Source organism: Pteronotus mesoamericanus, unplaced genomic scaffold (assembly GCF_021234165.1).
Source record: "Pteronotus mesoamericanus isolate MK-2021 breed Mesoamerican mustached bat unplaced genomic scaffold, CSHL_Meso_final contig_94, whole genome shotgun sequence".
NCBI classification, from domain to species: domain Eukaryota; kingdom Metazoa; phylum Chordata; class Mammalia; order Chiroptera; family Mormoopidae; genus Pteronotus; species Pteronotus mesoamericanus.
In genome coordinates this window covers 50,421,634-50,442,294 of record NW_026555285.1, presented here as the reverse complement: position 1 = coordinate 50,442,294, position 20,661 = coordinate 50,421,634, and the positions used below count along the sequence as shown (strand labels likewise).

The following is a 20,661-nucleotide window of genomic DNA, read 5'->3' as shown; positions in this document are numbered from 1 at the left end:
TTTCAATTTGCTTTGTACTGACGCAAGCAAGTACCTCAGCTAGATGAGCTGTTCAAATATATTAAGATAAATGGAATAATGTCAAAATTAAATATTTGCCCGGAGATTCAACAACTCACATTATAAAAGGATGTTTTCAATCTTAAAAAAAAATACTACAAGCAAATTAATTTTCAGAATAAATTCAGAAGTAGATTAAGTTATAATAAGATTTAAGGAACCAGTAGGGGGAAAAGAATCTTTTGACTTTTTCATCAAGTTTTATCTCTTAGGTAGCCTAATTTAGTATTGAGACACAGTGAAATCTTACAAAAGATTATTTAAATTATACAAAATATCTAATACCACAGTTTTATGCTATTTCTTTCACTGCAAAACTCTTCATAGGTGAGACGGATGATAGCAGGAATGAAACTGTAAAAGAAATCAACTCCAGTCCACACTCAAGATAAAGTCACACACAACACAATTTCCAGCGACACACACAAAGAAGTCTCACAATAAGTTAGTAGAGTTAAATTCCTTCACAGTTCAAAATTATCCTGGAAAGGCCTGAACCAAAAGGCCCTAACTCCGGGCACATCACCACCGTTGGACAATCCAGTCCTGAAGGTGCCTCCCCTCAGAAGACCGCTGTCCGCCTGCGGCCGTGTGCGAGGACCGGGCACCAACCGCCACATTCACCAGTTCAGCCAGGAGGTGGAGATAAATGCCCAAATAAGGAAAATACAGTCATGTGCAGAGTCAAATAAGGGAAACAGTGAAATGTGGCACCGTACAATGCAAGGACAGATGGGATACACCAGGGGACGCAAAGTCACTGCGCCTGCCCCTCGCTAGGAGCTCCCTCCTCCGTCAGTTCTACGTTTTCCTTCCGCCCGGTCGGGGGCAGCTGGCCTCAGACACTCAATCGCTGCCACTAGTGCGGCTATTTAAGAGAATGCTCTAAAGGTTCTATTAAATCTTTGTCAACTATGACACGCTCTGACCTTCCTTTGGTAACACATTTTTATTTTATATTTTATTTCTGACAAAAAGCGTCCACTGTAAAAGAAATAACTCTCAAAGCCTACCGCCAGTTTGCAATTTAACCCCAAATGACAACGGACACTTACAATGCTCTGAGTGCCCTAGTCACATCATGAAAACTTTTCTGGACATGTTAGAAGTGGCAGTACCACTAAAGTAACCGTGTATAATCTGGGGATACCTGAGTACTTGAGAAATTTGATGATATAACTTCCTAACTCCTAAGAAATACAAAATTTCAAAGAAAAAACACGGACGGGTTGTAACATGACGTCCAGTCCCCGGGCAGACCCCGACGCCTTCCAGGCCTCAGCGCCCACGGCAGGCCGGCCAGGGCCAGTGCCCGCTCCGGGGCTGCCTCCTACTGGCCACCAGCAGCAGTGAAAATGTCCCCTGGGAGTGCTGAAATTACCAGACAGACTGTAACTAAGTGTTTCAACGGCTGATCACACAGAAGGCTGACATAATTAGCTGACACCGGGCCTCACATACAGGGTGTCAGGGTGTGGCAAAAGGAGGTGCACAGTTGTGAGTACATGGAACACAGTTCACTCTTGTAGTGTTACTGTATTATTTTCCACATGAGTAACTGTAAACCTACCTCTGCATCACCCTGTATGTCCCGGGATTTTCTAATCTTTTTATAATTACTTTTCTTTTTAAAAATGATCTATCTCTACAGTAAAACTGACTTCTTTCTGTTGCATGTACGTACGTGTCAGTACAGTTCTGAGAATGGTAAGACATACAGACTTATATAACCCCACCAAAATCAAGACAGAGACGGGTTACATCACATCAAAGATGCTCACATATCCTACCCCTTTACGTCCCTACGGTCACCTGCTCCCAACCCGGAATCCTGGGTACCTGCCTCTCTCTCACGCCTCACTCCAGTTTTGCCTGTTCCACGAGCGCCCCGTGAACGGGGCCTTCCCGATGTCGGCGGTGTGCATCGCGGACCTCGCACTGAGAGCCCTCCGAGCCGCTGCGCACCTCAGCAGCCAGGGCATTCCCCCGGACTGCTCACTAGGGCTCCACTGTGAGAATGGACTACGGCAGTCTGTGTACATTGGAGTGAGATGTAGTTAATGGCAATTACGGATAGGACTATTACATACGCACACATAAAGGTTTCTGGGTGAACACAGTTTTCATTCATTTCTCATGAACCCAGTCGCAGGAGTAGAAAGGCTGAAAAACATGGCCAATGTGTATTTAACTCTATAGTAAAGGGCCAACCTGCCAGAGTGGCCGCCCCATGTGGCCATGCCACCAGGAATAGGACCCAGGTGCCCTCCATCCTGCCAGCCCTGGGCACCGCGAGTGGCTTTACTATGGCCATGCCACTGGTGTGTGCTTGCTATCTCCCGGCGGTTTCAATACACACGTCCCCTCTGGTGAATGATGTCCAAGATCCTGCCATGTGCTGTTCCGGCACCCTCATATCTGTTTGGTGAAGTGCCTGCCCAAGTCTTTTACCCATTTTTAAAAAATTGGATTTTATGTTTCCTTAGGTTTGAGAGTTTAATATTCTTGGCATAATTCTTGACATAAATCCTTGGTCAAATAAATCATTTTTTTATCATCTTCCTCCAACTGTAGAATGTTTTTTCATTGCATCTTTTGCTGAGTAAAACGTTTTAACTTTGATGAAGTCTAAGTCAAATTTATCAATCTTTTTCTCTATTACGCATCACACTTTTGGTGTTGTATCCAAGAGCTTTGTCTAGCCTAGATTACCAAGATTTTCTCCTGTGTATGCTTGTAAAACTTCTAGTTTTATATTTCACATTTAGAGTTAACCTTTACAAGGTGTGAGGTTTAGGCTGAGGTTCCTTTTTTGGCAACAGCTATCCTTCCTCCCTTAGACCGCTTGCACACCTTCACCAAAAATCAATTGTCCATATTTGTGCGGCACTATTTATGAACTCTGTGATGTTCCACTGGTACATATGTCTATCACTTCGCTGATACCATACTGTCTTCGTTTCTGAAGCTTTACAGTGAGTCTTAGAACCAAGTATGACTCCTCCAACTTCATTCTGTTTCAGAATCATTTTATCTATCCTAGTCACTTTGACTTTCCGTATAAATTTTAAAACTATCTTGTCTAGACCAACTAACAAATCCAAGCAGGTATTTAATTGGTACTGTGTAAAATCTACAGATCAACTTAATCACACTTTTACTATGTTGAATGTTGCTTTATATAATTACAATATGCTTCATCATTTATTCAGAACTTAAGATTTCTTTCATCAGCAATTTGTAGACTTCAGCACACAGATCCTATACATGTTCTGGACACTCAGATTTAAAATACTTAAATTTTGACCCTGGTTGGTGTAGCTCAGTGTTTTGAGTGCTAGCGTGTGAACCGCCAGGTTGATTCCTGGTCAGGGCACAAGCCTGGGTTGTGAGCTAGGTTCCCCAGTAGGGGGCTCATGAGAGGCAACCACACACTGATGTTTCCCTCTTTCTACCTCCTTTCCCCTCTCTCTAAAAATAAATAAAATCTTAGGGGGAAAAAAAGAGAAAGTAGTTTTTAAAAATAAAAATAAAATACTTAAATTTTTGAAGCTACTGTTAAAGGTATTTTTAATTTGGTTTCCTACTATACGTTGTTAATACAGAGAAATATAACATTTTTATGTGAGAACCCTGTACCTTGCAAACTTTCTAAATTAGTTCACTAGTGCAAGAATTCTGTGTTTTAATTCCTTAAGTTTTATGTAGATAGATGATCATGTCATCTGTTAAAACAGAGAGCTCCTTTCCGACCTCTGCGACTTCGGTTGCTTTGTCTCGCCTTGCTGCGGTGGCTGGAACCTTGGGTTCAGACCAGACCCGCACACGCACAGGTCAGGGCTGAGTTCGCACACAATCTTACGGAGCTACCGCCACACAGTCTTCCCTGACAATGTCCAGCTCTGGGGCTCCTCTTTTCAGCTCTGAGTCCAAATGAAAGTGCTTCACGACCCTCACTCTGCTGTGCACTTCTGTAACTGTGCTCACATCCAGGGAAAACCAGCTGCAAAAGAGGGAGATTAAAAAAAAGAAAGCAATGGAGAGATTTCTGGTTCCAAAGGTAGTGAGCCTGGACGCCACCTCTCCGTCCCATCAGGCAAAAGCTGAACAGCCTAAAAACCAGTAACTCTTCCAGGCTTCCACAGAGGGGGGAACAGGACAGCGTGGCTCCCTAGACTAGAGACAAAACACTACACACAGGGGGTCCCGGGAACCCAGAGCAGGGACGCACGGGAGGACCCTCCCTGGGAGCCGGAGCCCAGAAGGGAGCCGGGGACTGCAGCTGAAGGTGGGTGGGAGCCAAGTGCTGCCAACGACCAGCCACAGCGAGGCCCCTGAATGCACTGCGAGATCTATCTTCAGGAACTCGCCCCGGGGTCCACAGCTAATAGAAGAAAATTCTCTTGGGCTTCCAGCAGAGAGAAGGGACAGGACCCACTGTGAGATGTGCTGTTTGTCAAAAGGCCCGTTCTCAGGAGAACCGAGTGAACCAGGCCCAGCTGCTGGGGTCAGGGTGCCGGAGCCTCGCTGACCCGGGCAGGGAAATGCCCGACCCCAGCCCGACCCCAGCCCGCTCCAGTCCTCGTCTTCGGCCTCCGAGAAGCAGCAAACTCAGAGGGTTCGGAAGTCCACCGCCCCCGGGCACAGGGTCACAGAGAGACTGAGACCTGTCCGCAGGGCCCCAGAGTGTTCCCTGCTCACCACGGTTCTAAAGACCTATTGACAACAGCTCCTTTTCCAGGTATATCAAGTCTGTCAGGAAAAAACGACAGGCACACCAAGAGGCAAACACTGCAGTTTAAAAAGACGGATCAAGAATAAGACCCAGACATGGCTTGGATGTTGGAATTGGCAGACTTGGCATTTAAGATGGCTATAATTAACATGCTCAGACTCTGACAGAGAAGATAGACAGGATGAAAGAACAAATGGGCAATGTCAGCAGAGAGACAGACATCCTAATAAAACAGCAAAAAAAAAAAAATGCCAACACTGAAGAGCACTGTAACAGAAATGAACAATGTTTTCGACGGGCTTATGAGTAGACTGAACACAGCTTAGGAAAAGAATTCTAAGCTAGAGAATATACTAATTAAATCCTCAAACACCCAACACCAAAAACAACAAAGACTGAAAAAAAAAACCCCTCAGAATACCAAAGACTGTGGAACAACTACAAAGGGTATACCATACACAATGGAAATACACAACAGAAGGAGAGGATGGAAAGGAAAAGAAGAAATAATTGAACAAAGTGATTACAAATTTCCCACCAAATGAATGTCAGAATCCAAACCACAGGCTCAGAAAGGTAAGAGAAAACCAAGCACAATAAATTTTTTTAGGAAAAAAAAAAAGAGAAACAAAAAAAACTACACCTATGCATATCACTTTCAAATGACAGAAAATAAAAGGTGAAGTACAATTCCTGAAAGATGCAAGAAAGAAAATCACCTTACACAACAGCAAAAATAAGAATGACATCCATCTTCTCAGAAACCATGCAAGAAGAGAATAGAGCGAAACATTTAGAGCTTTGAGAAGAAAAAAGAAAACCCACCAACCTCAACTTCTGTACCCTGCAAAATTATCTTTCAAAAGTGAAGGAGAAATAAAGACTCTCAAACAAACAAAAATTGAGGAAATTTGTTTCCAGTAGAACTGTCTTGTAAAAAAATGTCAACAGAATTCTTTAAAGGGAAAGAAAATAATATAGGTCAGAAACTTGGGTCTACATATATAAAAACAGAACAGTGAAGAAGGAATAATAACAACTTTTATTTTTTAATCTAAAGTAATCTAATAGATAATAGTTCAAAATAATAATACATTCGTATGCTTATATATATAAAATGAATGACAACAATGATATCAGGGACAAAATACAGAAATTAAAATTATTTTATTATTATAAAGTACTCAAACTACTCATAAAATGGTACAGTGATATTTGATAGTAGACTTGAATTAGTTGCAAACCCTATGGCAACCACTAAAAAAGTAAAAATAGTAAGCATAATAGCCCTCATCAGTGGGGTTCAGTGGGTTGGGCGTCGTCCCGCAAAGCAAAATTTTGAGGGTTTGATTCCCAGCCAGGGCATGTGCCTGGATTGTAGGTTGATCCCTGGTCAGGGCACATGCGAGAGGAAGCCAATCAATGCTTCTCTCTTGCATCAATGTTTCTCTCTCCCTTCCCCTTCCTCTAAAAATAAATAAAATCTTTTTAAAAAATTAAGCATAACTGATATGCTAAAAAATAAGATAAATTGAAATATATACAATGTTCAACGAACACCACAACAAGCAGAAAAATAGCACAATATAAAAATAGAAACAAATACCAACAAATAGATAACAGTTACAAACATGGTAAATATTAATCCAACTATATCAGCAATCAGTTTGAATGTCAATGTCTAAATATACCAACGAAAAGACAGAAATTGCCAGAGTGAACCAAAATCCACCACCCACCAATGCTGTCTACAATAAACCCACTTGAGAGACACATATGGATTAAAAGTAAATGGATGGAGAAAAATGTACCATGGCAACACTAACCAAAAGAAAGTCTCTACATTGCATTCAGACAGAGCAGCCTCCAATCAAGGAAAGTTAACGAAGACTGAGATAAGCACCGCATCATGACAAAAGGCTCAATTTTCCAAAAAGACATAGGATTCTCCAGGTGCCCTAAAAACAGACCATCACACTAGACGACGCAAAAACCGCCATCTGTAACTCTCTTAAGAGAGAGTGGTGTCCGCTGTGACAGCTGGAGACTTCCACACCCCGCGAAGGGAAGGACAAACAGACCGGGCAGAAAACCAGAGCACAGCTGACCCCACCCCTGCGGCAAAGGCCTGGGAACAAGTGACGTCTATACACGGCCCCTTCGAAGAGCACCAACGCACGCCTTCCGCTCATGCTCACCGGAGACCCCTCTGAGACGGGCCACATCTGGGCCACACCCCACAACTCACACATCTGAAAACCAGAGACGATGCAAGAGCTGCTCCCAGCTCACAGTGGAATCAACTGAAACAAAACAGAAAGACAGCCAGAAAACCCCGTAGTGTGTGGAGATTAAACAGTACACTTCTAAATAAACATGGGTCAAAAAATTCACGAGCTGTTAAAAATATTTTCAACGACATAAAAATGAAAGCACAAATTACCAAATTTGTAGAATGAATTTAAAGCAATGCACACAGAGAAATTTATAACATTGAATGTTGTGAAATGATATTGATTTATAATAAATACATATTTGCTTTTCTCCCCAGTTCCTGGCACAGAGCTCCTAAAGCCCTTGAAACTTTCTAAGTGATGAGAGCAAGAAAGCTGTCTCTGGTTATGCCTCAACAAATGGTGTGAAACAACTGAACCACCATATAAAAAAGTGAATCTAGAAGTAGATCTAACACTCTTAACAAAAATTTACTTAAAATGGATCACAGACCCACATGTAAAATGCAATAACGTAAGAGAAAACCTAGATGACTTTGAGTATGTTGATGACTTTGTAGCAAAATACCAAAGCTGCAATCCATGAAATAACTGACTTACTAAAATGAAAAGGTTGTGCTCTGCGAAAGACAATACCAAGAGGCTTAAAAGACAAGCCACACACTGAGAGAAAATATTTGCAAAAGATACACCTGATAAAGGACTATTATCCAAAAATACACAAAGAACTCTTGAAGTTCCTCAACAGGAAAACGAACAACCCAATTTAAAAATGTGCCAAAGACCTCAACAAACATCTCACCAAAGAAGATACACAGTTATTACAAAGAGGGGTACAAAAAGATACTTTAAGTGATCACGAGGCATCGATGGAGGTCCACCCTTGGTGACGAGCAGGGTTCTGCTGAGTGACGCTGGCAGCAGGGCAGGGTGCACGTGTGGGAGCAGAGGACACGGGAAGCCTCTGTAAAATGTTATTGTAAACATAAAACTGCTCTAAAAATAAAGTGTTTAACAAAATAAAAATAATTTTAAAATTTAAAAGTAAAATAAAGTCAAAGACAAGAGAAACTGTGCGGAGCAGAAGGCTACGGTTCCCGTTTCGGGCGCTCCGAGTCTGAGACCCCTGACACGCGGCGGGGACTGGGGCCGACCCCGAAGGCAGCCGGCCTTCGGGAGAAGCCTCGGGGGCAGCCATGCGAGGCAACTGGACCGGGAGCCCAGGAACCCATGAAAACACAGCCCACGCAGCGACAGCACTGAACTGTGACCTCGAACGATGCCCTGCGGCTCCCTCCTTCGGGACCCCCTCGCTGCACACCCTGGTCACCACGGCCAGGGGACGGAAGGGAAAGAGCCCGAGCGTCTGGGAGACCCTCACACGTGTCCTGCCCATGTTTCCTGGGCTCCAGGTATCCTGGACTCCTGCGAATGATAAATGTTCAGGCAGAGGCCAATATTCCTTGTAAAAGCAAATAATGTTAATTTTAGTTTTAGACTGCGTGATTATCATAAATTAAATAAAGCAATTTACCTTATTTTCAAAAGAAATATAAAAACATAGGAAAGCTAAAATGGGTGAATATTATTCCATGGATAAAGTAAAAATATTTCATATAACAAAGTATGATTGAAATATTGAAGGACAGAGAATAGGGTAGGTAAAGACTAGAGGAAAATGAAGGCAATGAGCTAAAGATTATGTGCTGTAAGCTAAAAGCACACAAAGTAATACAGCATCAAAATGGATTTCAATAAATTTAAAGAAAACCTTTTATGGAAGAATTACTGTAGAAAAGCAACTACTTATGAAAAACACTTTAAATCACAAATGTACTATAAACTTTATTATTAGATATCTTCTGTGCAGATTTCTTGGAGTAAAAAGGTCTTGCCTGACAAAAAAGGAGAAAACAATTTGAACAATTTAAATTCCTGTCTCAAGCAGAATACTTAATGTACTTCATTTTTTTACTCATTACAAATTAATTTGCACAGTAAATTCAAAGTAAGTTCCTTTTTACTCTGGTTAAATCTCACTTCATAAATTATTATTTTTCTCCTCTCATACTAGTAGGTAGTATCACATGTACTTAAGTGTACGCTTTGGGCCTGTTTCAGTCAAAGAATATTTTCATTACTAACGTACTAATCTTTACAAAAAAGGCAAACTAGCAAATATGCTTGTTAAGAAGTGAGACATAAATTTCTGAAAAATATTTTAAAAATAAAAGTAATATGATTTGATAGGTATCTATTAAAAAACACTTTAATAGTTTTGTAAACTGCACAATAATTATCTTCTCTGTGTACGCGTAACCGCTGCCGCGAGACAGCGGCCCAGCAAGCGCTCACTCGGCTCCTGCTGCCTCCTGTGGAACCGTCGCGTCTGGCTTATGTCAGTTGGACTCAAGTCCCACAATAAAATGGTGACATTTTACGTATACTGGGCACTTTTCCTCGAACAAAAGTTCAAGAAACATGGTCAGACAAAAGATTACGTCCCTCAGAAGTATAAAAAGAAACCCATGTTAGGCAGTTAAGACACCGAAATGTGGAAATTTGCAGGTAATTTTTTTATTTATATATGACTAGTGCTAATTAGGACTTTACAATGAAACTTCTCATTATTAAGGGGGATGCTTAATTACTGAGGTTATAAAGTGCAAGATAATTATTGTAATAACTTTGGTTAGCAAGATAGTTTTAGAGAAAAATCTTGATTTAAGTTGACTAAACTAATTAATGAGTCATTAATATTCATATTACAAGGGTATTCCTTAATGATAGAATCATTGGGATCAATGGATTATGGTATTCTCTGAATTTTCTGTATCATGTATTCCGTTGGGCTATCGAATGACCTGTATCATAATAAAAAAAAAAAAAACTTTTGGGAGAAAAACCCTTCTATACTCCTAAGAATTTATTTAAATTATCACTAGAATTCATTTTTGGTGTGTAATTATCAGTTAAAGCAGCAGGAAAGTAAATTCTGGTAACACAACACTGCACCCATCAAAGAGCTGTCAACGCTCCCCGAGACGAGACAGGAAGCTCCGGCACCGCCTGTTCTGTCCAGACACCGAGACGCCTGGCGCTGCCCCCTTCGCTCACCCAGGCTGCACCCAAGCACGTGCGTGAGTGACGGGGCCCACGGCGGGCAGTGCCGCCCTCGGGGCTGCCCCGGGGCGGCAAGGGTGCTGGTCGGGCTTCCTGGCCGGGGGCCCCGGGACCCGCCGCCAGCCCTGCCCGCCGCCCTCCCACGCCGCCGGGACAGGACCAGCTAAGGCAGCGCCGCGGGCACCCTGGACGCAGGCCGGACAGCGCGCCAGCCTGAGTCTACCTGTCCGACGGCCCAGACCCTCCTGCTCCACGCACCTCGGGTCTCTCACGGGAACTGCTCTTTTCTTGTGTTTTTCATTGTTGAACAGACTATAAAGCCTACGTAAGCCTTGTGCCAGGAACACGGTTTTTCAAAGCAAATTCTTCTCAGGTCGCATGAGGAACATTTATTCTGGTTTGTATCACCCCTAGAATAATATACGTTCTCAAAAAGGAGGGGGTGGGCCAAGTTGAGAAGAATATGTCATTTACATTCAATGCAAGTGATCATCCAAGTCAAAGGAAAATGAAATTTCTAATTTATTGAGTCACTGCTACACACAAAACACAAAACCCACGACTACTTCAAGATTAGAGTTCCGCTTCCTGGGGCGCTTGCTCAGTCACGTGCGCACGCCTTCGGCCACCAAGCTTCATTAACGGTCCAGTGGGGGCAGCGCGCAGTCCCTGCCCTCAGCGCCCCCGGCCCGAGTGCGGCCGCCAGCGCAGCAGGGGCGGGCCCGGGCCACCGGGCGCCCACAGCCCCGGCGGCTCGCGTCACCCGGGGCACCCCGGCGGCTCCGGGGCCACGATGACAGGATCAAACCACGACAGTAACTGCACAACGGCCTCGTTTACTCATTCAAAAACGAATCACAGCAAAAATACTGTTCGTGTTGCCACATGCTTGTTAAACGAGTTCAATAGTATTTATCTACTCCTTTGTTGGTTAATTTTCCATGCCATGATTAAGGGAAACTAAATGTTATAGAAGAAAAGGCTATAGAAAATGTTATTCTTAGAAATTTAGAATAAGGGGATAGCTATACAAAATCTAAAAAACCAGCTTTAAAAAACCATCCTAAATTGGTCAAAGCTTTATGTGACTTCATGCTGTTTGTTTGACATTGGTCAAACTTGAACTAACAAATTCCTGAATCTTAGGCCACTCTACCTAGAAAATGGGATAGGATAGTTCAAAATCAGTTTTCATCACTACGACTAAAATTCAGAATAAAAATCCTACACAAATTAAGTCATTCTCAAATGTCAATAACATCATTGGTAGAAAGACGTTCAAATATAAATACGGCCCCTACTATAACAACCAACTCTTCAGATACGTGGTGTCTAGTATTTCAGTATCGTGGGACGCTGCAGTTTCCGTGAGAACCTCGCAGATCTCCTAACTCACTGTCATCAGGAGAACGAAATCTGCAGGTACTGAGTGTGGAGGGTAGCGAGCCACGGATTCTATCCCACTGAATCCCAAACACCCGGTGAGCTATTATTACCTCCATTTAATAATGGTGGAAACTGAAGCACAAAACAGGGAATAATCCACTCAGAGTCACCTTACTGATACACAGTCCACTTGGGATCTGACCTCAAGTCTGGCACATACAGAACAGCATAGCACATAGCCTGCATGACAAGACAAGCCACAAAAACTCTTACACAAAGCCTGCTTTTAAAGGTTCCAGAAAATAAGATTATTCTTTCAATAAAGTATTTTAACACTGAGACCCCTATCCAAGGGGAAACTCATCACCGCTTATAGCAATGGCACTGCAGTGCCGACATGGGTGACGTCTTTCATCAGGAGTAGAAAACTTCGTAAGATGAGATCACGGAGTGGAAGAACAAACGTGGAGCCTAACATGCTTTTGCTTGAAATCCGGAAGGCAAAGAATTAACTTATTATTTTAGAGCTTAGCTCAAGTTCTCCAAAAAATAATTAAAAATTAGGTAATGTTGTAATTTTGGTATGGATTTCTTAGGCAAACAGATTTTCAAAAAGAGTATATTGAATTTTCTCTGGAAGATGTGAAAACTTGAAACAGACTCTCCTCCCTCGACTGCAATTCCACGCTGACTAAAACTAAGGAGATGTGGCCTCTGTGAGGATGTAGTCAGTGAAATGAATTTATGACACCCCCAGAAAGCAGGATGCCCCACCAGTCCACGCCCTGTCCTACAGCAAGGAATCTGTGTCCTACAGAAAGAGGGGGAAATTCCATTCAATAGACTGCCTTTAACATTTAAAAACCAAAAGACCATATCACTGATGCACACATTTATCTATAATGCTCGCCTCCAAAACTCTAGACGACCGAAGATTGTACTACTGATACACACAACTGTCCACAAAGAAGTGAACCTCAGCCAGCCAGGGCTTTGACGCAATTACTACGAAAGTAGTAAATAAGAATTCAAAACGGCCCATAACTGAGTCCCAGGGTGGCCTGGGATGGGCATGTGTTACCATTACAGGGGAGAGGGGTACCTTTCTTTTTCCATGTTCTCTATTGGCCATCAACTAAGAACACACGTATCACTGAAAAAGCTGAAGTTTCTTATCACAGAGAAAAATTAAAATGAATGGTATAAAAGAACTCAAACAAATCAAAATGAAAATCCGAATGCTGAACTGTTACACTGTCTTTTATTTCCATGATAAAATAGATACAATTTAAATACCAAAATATAATATAAACACTAAAATGAGTTTTAAGACAGGCAATGAAAAATAACCATGTGCTTTGGATGAATGGACCAGATAACCTGTTAAATATAATTTTAGCACTAAGAGTTTATAATAGCTACTCATACAGATATAAATTATTGTGGATGATTTTAGTTATAACATTTCAAACTGCATCATCTTTCTAATTTTTCTTTCTCAAAGCAAAATATTCCATTTCAGATTAAAGTAATTATGGACCTAAGATTAATGCATAAGGAATATTTAAATCACACATGGAGTTTTCTACTGGCTGCTTCACCTCCAGCTTCTTTTCACAGCACTTACTAGGTTGTTAATTACTGATCACGACGTGTACTGGGTCGTTCAGATGATAAAGACACAATACTTTTAGTTTAAATCCAGGACTGGAATTTAAAGTCTTTGTTTCTCCAACAGGCTGACCTGCCTCCCTGTGAAATCACTTAAGATCTCATCACAGCGGGGCCTGACTCAGGATCCCACTCCACCCTAACAGAGCAGCTTCCTGCCACACTGACCTGAAAGAGAGCGCCACCCACGGGCGGGAACGGAACTGTGTCAATGTGCAAGTCACACTTATAGCCACATGCTCACTTTGCATAAGGACAGCCCCAACCCAGGGACAATATTAATAGGAATCATAAAATAGAAATTTGTTAATAGCTAATTTAAATAAACATAAGAAAATCATGTTACATTTCAATGTACTTAACATATTCCCACCTTTGCTTCACTCACTAGTTTTTTCATCAATTCAAACGTGAAAGATTTCATGCATATGTGTACATACTAATGAAGCATTCCTATATTGACTTTGAGGTAAAAATCAATGATCACCTATCAAACTTTTCCTTTCAATTCTCTAACTATAGCAATGTACACAAAGTAGCTGTTAAAATTCACATTTAACTTCTTACATATATGATTCTAAGATATAAGATTAAATGAGAATTAGAAGTATGAGATCTTTAACAAAAAAGAGGTAAGCTACAAAAATTGAAATCAACCTAATTAGAAGAAATTTAATTTTTTTACAGACATGGATACGCTACTGGTTAGATTCGGGCTCTCAAACATGAACTATATACAAAGAAAAGTGAGTATCAATTAATGCTGTGCTAGTCTTATGATAATAGCATTACAAAAATAATACCAGTATTTAAGATTCAAATTATATAACTATTATTAAATTTTACTCTTCAGAATAAACTTTACCCTACTAATTTTATTTAACCTGACAGAATTTCATGGACAATCCAAACCACGAGCATTTGCACAGGACAAGGCTGGGACTAACATTTTTCTTCTACTGCACATTCTAATCACGTGCTACATCTGTTAAGAATTTTTTATTTATTATGAAGGCAGTCACTCCTTTATGGTTCTAAGAATCCCAACGTCAGGTTATTTTTATATTATATAAATATGTATCTACCTTTCCCCAAAAGTAACTTCTATTACAACTTCAAAAATAAAAGCCCAAAATTATAATACATTTATACAACACCAAGTGTACCAGGTGTGATCAAAGTATGTAAAAACTGTAAGAAATTACACATTCAAAGAAAACTTACCAGACAGTTGTTTCTACTTGACTGTCATTGAGCTGCCGATTGTCCAGTTGGGCAAAAAGTGGGAAAAGAACTTGAATCCCTCCAATTGAATGAATTGCACTATGAATTGAATGTGTTACTATAGCTTTCACATCCTATATTTAAAAAACAAAAATGTTCATTACATTTCTGAAACATAATATTATCATCACTATTTCCTGTTCTATATAACTTTGTAAAGAAATCAAATAACAGTAGTTAGACATTTTAAAAATCTACAATTATAGTTTTTGATATACATGTAAAATAAAAATTTGAAATCTTAAGAGATTTTTACACTGAAAATATAAGCTATAAATCAAGAAATATTTTATAGGAAGAAATACTATTAATGGGCTTAAAGATACTCAAGTAATTTTATGTTAGTGAGACATATATTACTGTTCTTAAACCAAAGCATATTTTTATACTACCAGCTACCTGTCCAGCTAATTAACTGCTTTTATTTCAAACGCTATAGAACATGTATCAGAAATGACAGATATCCCACTACAGAAAAGAGTCCCAGGTAAAGCATAGTACCCAAAAAATGAGAGAAGGCAAAGAAGTCATTCAGAGAACTAGAAAACAATGAAGAAAAACAAGCAGCTGCAGATTTGGAGATGAGCAATGTTGCATGTGCGAAGGACAGGTGCTGTGAATGAGGACAGGAACATGGACCGTAAGGGAGGGCCCCCACCTGGAGCATGAGGGCGTGCGGGGAGTGCACAAAAATGGACGCGTTCTCCTTGGGCGAGGACTCCAGGCAGAGCTGCGCGTCCGTGGCCTTGGCGTTGTACGTGAACGCAATGCTACTGGCAAGTTTTCCGTCGTACAGAACCTGCTTATGATGCTCGGCCAAATGAATATCACTCTCAGATTTAAACTTGAAGGTGCTCTGGAAAAGTAAAATTAAGTTAGACTCTCACTTTAAAGGTAACACACTACAACTCTGAATTTTTAAAGAAGAGATGCATTTAAGATAAAAACTTGTTGTAACCCTCCCAGGCATTAATTGGTGGTATTACAGTATTTAGTTATTCTCACTCGGTTCTATGAGAGTTAAATTGTATTATGCTAATAAACACACAGAGCTTTATTTTCTCATTTTTATTACTTTTGAGTGTTTATACAATGATTTTATTAGGAAAAAAATGTAAGGTTAGATGATATGAAATGTAAAACAAATTTTACTTTAATACTCCTTAACATAAATTTTCTTTTTAATACTTTCAAAACTACACACACCCAAACACAGTGCCTGGCAAAATAAAAAACTAACACTATGAGAAATGTTTTTATGCAAAAGTAATTCTCTACTATAAAAAGTACATCAACATACTGAATACCAATGCTACTCCACAAAAGCATCACGACAGCCATGTTAACCCAAAACAAGAAGTTCATTAAGCATGTTACCATTTTAAATAAAAGAATAAAAATAGACCAGCTGTAACGAGAACGGCATGGCCAGAAATGGCTAGGATCTGCCCGCCGACGCGAACCTCGCAAGGACAGGACGTTTAGCCCTGGCAACACTCACACGCCATCAGCATCACTACCTTCAACGGCGCCGATGCAGACCCAGAGCCCGAGGCCCGAAGCGCCCGAGGGACAGGGCCAGGACGGCAGCCAGGCCTCCGGTCGCAGGGCCAGTGTCAACGGGTGACCGTGCGGTGCGCTGGATCGTAAGCCCGACTCCGCTGCTGACCATCTCCTGACCCGTATTTACGACTCAAAAACAGCCTAACTGAAACAGCTCCAGGTTCCTCACTCTGATGTTGTAAGGAGACCAAACCAAATGTTCCAAACTCAAGCCGCGACAGGGAGCAGGCAGGCAGAAGCGCGGGTGAAGGGGGCAGGGACTTTCTTCACCCCGGGCGCACGCGTCCTGCCCGAGGCTGGCCCTACGCCTCCGCTCGCGTCAGTCACTCTCCCATGTTGCCTGTTCTCCCAGATTTTCAAGAGAAGCGTAACGCCTGAGTTTTTATATAAAGTCACTTAGTCTGTGAATTCACCCAAACATTCTAACACGCCATGCAGACCAAGCACGCCAGGCCCAAGGCAAACAGTACCCTCCCCGCGGGCCAGCAGCCAGCGCGCCTTCCCAGCTCGAACGGGCCGCAAAGCGCTGCCTGCAGGCCCGCGCCCCGCCAGGCGAGGGCAGTGTGGGCGGCCCAAGCGTGTGCGCCTGCGGCTCCGCGGGCGCTCCGAACCGTCCGCCAGCTGCCGCAGTTCCTTACTGCGCACGAGCTAACAAGATGGCCGCTCTTCGCACCGGACGTTTCGTTCTCCCCTCCCCTAAAATGCACAACGTTCTCGCCCCTCAAAATTTCAAACTTTAATCTTTTTTAACTCACTGATTCACACACTTCCCATGCTAGAGGTTAACAATTGAGTTTACTACAATAAATACATGTTCCGCTTTAAAATATTCTATTTCAGCCCCTCACACACTAAAGAAGAGGTGATAATCACAACAATAACAAATCCTGTGTGACAAGGGTAATTTAAGCCTCATTCGGATTTGAACAAGCCCCGCTCACCGCCACGCCCCACACAGCCGCACGACCGCCACAACCCTGCTCCTCTGCGCCCCCCACAGGCCCGGGCGCCCCCTCCCCCGGGGACCGAGCGCAGAGCGCGCGCCACCGCCGCCTTCCTGCCAGTCCCGCCACCACGGCCGGACCTGCTGCGCTCCCTTCCTCCTTCCCTTCACTCTCCCAATTTCTAGGAAAAAAACTTTAATTTCAAAACTTTCTGCAGATCTTTCCTGATAGTGACCGTACTGCTGGCCTTTACGAGCTGGGAAAACACACAGGCACCACGCTGCGCTCCAGGCTCGGCCTCTGCAGTTGCCTGGTCGGGTCTTTTTCCTTAGAGAGGGGGCGGGCGGGAGAGACAGCGCCGGGCGAGGACGTGGGAGCGCAACGCCAGTCGCTGCCCTTCACACGAGCCGCGGCCGGGGGCCGGCCGGCAGCCCAGGCCTGCGCCGGGCCGGGCATCAGCCCGCGACCTTCCGCTTTGCAGGGCGCTGCCCAGCCCACGGAGCCGCGCCGGCCAGGGCTGCTCGCTCGATCTTCTAGCTTCACGGATGTTTCGGGCGGGAGAGGCGCGGGCCGGGCCCCGCCGGGCCCCGCCCGCCGGCGGCGGGTCTCGGGCTCACGCCGGGCCGAGGGGCCGCTGGACACACGAGCACCTCCGCGAGCGCACACACACTTCTAGGGGCAGCGCAGCAGAGGGCGCGATGCGGCAGGGATGGTGGCGGGTACTACCGCCCCGACATACAAAGGACGGCATTACTGTCATTCAGCTTGTGCCTGTTCTAATCACTGAAACAGCAATGTATTTTCAGAGCGTAAACTCCAACTGTCACTTATATGTCCAACATGGAACATAAAAATATAAACAAATACTAAAGCAAAAATATGGAGACAAAGGATTTTTAATGTTAGTTCACACTAATTATCTAAACATTAGCTTAAAAAAACCCAGCTCTTCCATGAGTGACGTATTTCTTCAGAATTATAAACACTTTCGCATGCACCGTATAATTCTCTTTCAACTCCAAACAGTTGAGGATTTCACTATTCCCAGTGTGATTTTAATAAAATTCTTACGTATTTCCCTAGCCAGGTGTTCTGCACATTAAAAAATAATTCATATATATGAATGCAATACCTCACCTAAATAAGTCCTCATTTTAAAAATTAAAAAACAGGAAGCATATGATAAATCGTATTAAATAATTGGTTTTGCAAAATTAGGATTCTCACTCTGTACCCACTGTCTTGCCTATTGAAAAGGACAAGCAGAAGCAGAGGCTAAAACAGTAATTCTGGGCACGTGTAATATTTTATACCATTTTCCTTCTAAATCTTTATTCCACACTACCTCAAATTTGGAAAAAAAAGGTCATTTCACTTGTTCATTATTTTATGTATTTCAGAGTTTGAGATTTCAAATACCACATTAAGCATTATGGTTTTATAAAATTTAATACTTCGAAATCATATCAAGAAAAGCCATGGCTTCAATATTAGAAAACATTAAATAAAAATAGTTCATGAAAGCTAAATGTTAAAAAAAAAAAAAAGGCTTTGAAACAAAATAAACATTAATTAGAGTTGAGTTCCAAAAAAGAGAAAAGAATTCTACACCACATTGAGGACTATCACTTTATATTATATCACTGTTCACACAGAACTTATATAAAACTTTCCAGAGAATCTGTCTCACGACGGCTCCTCCCACCTTGTAGCCAGGCCCGAGCTGGTGAACCGCGAATATCTGGGCAGGGTTGAGGGCTTCGCTGAACACATACACGGCGCCGAGCTGGCCGCAGAAGACCCTGTTTGCATCGGCAGTTTCGGAAGATCCAAGAAAGCACTTGTCGTAGCTCTATGTTGAAAAAGTCACAAAAAATAAAATGTATTATTTTGTAATGACAAAATATTTAAGGATGCCTTCCTTCACTATCATAATAATCACAGAGGAAAGCATCAATTAAGACTTCATGGAGTATTTAAGTAATAAAAACCAGCCAAAGATTTTTTGGAAAAACAAATCAGTTAAATGTTTTATACATATGGGCAAGCTAAACGATAACCATTTAGTCAATAATCACTCAACCACTTTACAAATTTTATAGGTAAAGGCAAAAGGGCTTACAGTTATTTACTGATAACAGTAAAACTAAGTTTCAAACTCCAGTGAATTATAATTATCATATACAGAGAGATTCATCTGATTCAGAGAATAACTAGTCCAACTGTAACCATAAATACACAAGGCACAATTTTCTAAGTGCAGCCTCGTCTCTCCACCACTGATTTGTTCCTCTGTCTCTGCACACAGGGGAAGCCACCTCCGGCGCTCACGGGGACGCGGCACCCAGCAGAGTCCACACAGGAGGCCCCACGTCCGAGGCCTGCCGCAGGTGGCACAGGGCTCTTGGTCTGGAGAGCCGGGCACCTAGGACGCCACACCTGCCGAGGCCCTTCCCGCTGCTACTCCAAACTCCACTGACTGCTGGGCCCCCCACCCCAGACCAGGGAAAGCTACTGTCGCTGCTTCCTTCCCCCACCCTCACAGCTTATTCCACACGTGTGAGCGAGGCAGGAAGACAGAAACCCCTCATTCATCCTCCATCCCTGTTAGAAGGGTAAGAACTTAAGAACTGGCTTCATAATGGACATGGACAACAGTGTGGTGATTGCTGGGAGGACCAAGGCATAAGGGGCCTAAACTCCCCAAATATCCACATTTGTTCCTTCAACTCTGATAACATCGTTTCTGTACCATCTGGCTCCTCCCTTCCCTACACTGACACTTCTTAAACCTATTCCCACTTAATTTTTATCTATAGCATTTGTCACCGTTTATCTAATAGTAATGACTATGTGTTCTATTGGGGTGGCCAAAAAGTTCATTTGATTTTTTTCATAAAATGGCTCTAGTAGCTCTTAGTTGTCTTTAACTTTATTCAAAACAATTTTGTTAGATGGTATTGTGATAGCTGTCATATCAGCATGCATTTGAAAAAAACTCATCAAAACTGATGAATTTTTGTGTAGCCATTTTAATAATGAAGATGGAAGAAAATATACAACATTTTTGGCATATTATGCTTCATTATTTCAAGAAAGGTAAAAACACAACTGAAACTTAAAGATTTGTGCAGTGTATGGAGAAGGTGCTGCAACTGATCTAACATGTCAAAAGTGGTTTGCAAAATTTTGTGCTGGAGATTTCTCCCTGGATGATGCTCCACGGTCGGGTAGAAGTTGACAGCGATCAAATCGAGACATTTCATTGAGAACAATCATCGTTCTACCACACAGGAGACAGCCAACATACTCAAAATATCCAAATCAATAAAGGTATTGGTAAAAATGAAAAGTGTGTCTTTTATTTTATGGAAAAAACATACAACCTTTTTGGCCAACCCAGTATTTATTCGTTCTGTTTAAGGTCTTTCTTCCTTTCAGATCCAAATAAGGTAAAAGACACAATTTTTAATGCCTGAGATTCTGGAAAGAATACAATACTGCCTAGATGTTTTTGACTCTAATAAATTAGTCCAGGAATTTTCCTTTTTTGTACCACTAATCAGGTCTGGTAGCAATTATATTAAATTCAAGACTCAAACATTCAATTAATAGAAAAAATTTTCAAAGTACAACTGTTAGGTTTCTAACAAACTATTTT

General features: G+C 42.1%; 1 protein-coding gene across 3 annotated transcripts in view; it reads right to left on the bottom strand.

Annotated features, from left to right (window-relative positions):
- The window catches only part of NBEA (neurobeachin), a 482,091-nt gene that overhangs the window by 408,882 nt on the left and 52,548 nt on the right, over nt 1-20,661 (bottom strand). For all 3 annotated transcript variants that reach the window (XM_054586547.1, XM_054586549.1, XM_054586548.1), the window contains exons 8-10: nt 18,706-18,852; nt 15,152-15,349; nt 14,434-14,567 (exon numbers count right to left, since the gene is read on the bottom strand). In XM_054586547.1, coding sequence (XP_054442522.1) covers nt 14,434-14,567; nt 15,152-15,349; nt 18,706-18,852 — 479 coding nt within the window. The remainder of the gene's footprint in view (nt 1-14,433; nt 14,568-15,151; nt 15,350-18,705; nt 18,853-20,661) is intronic.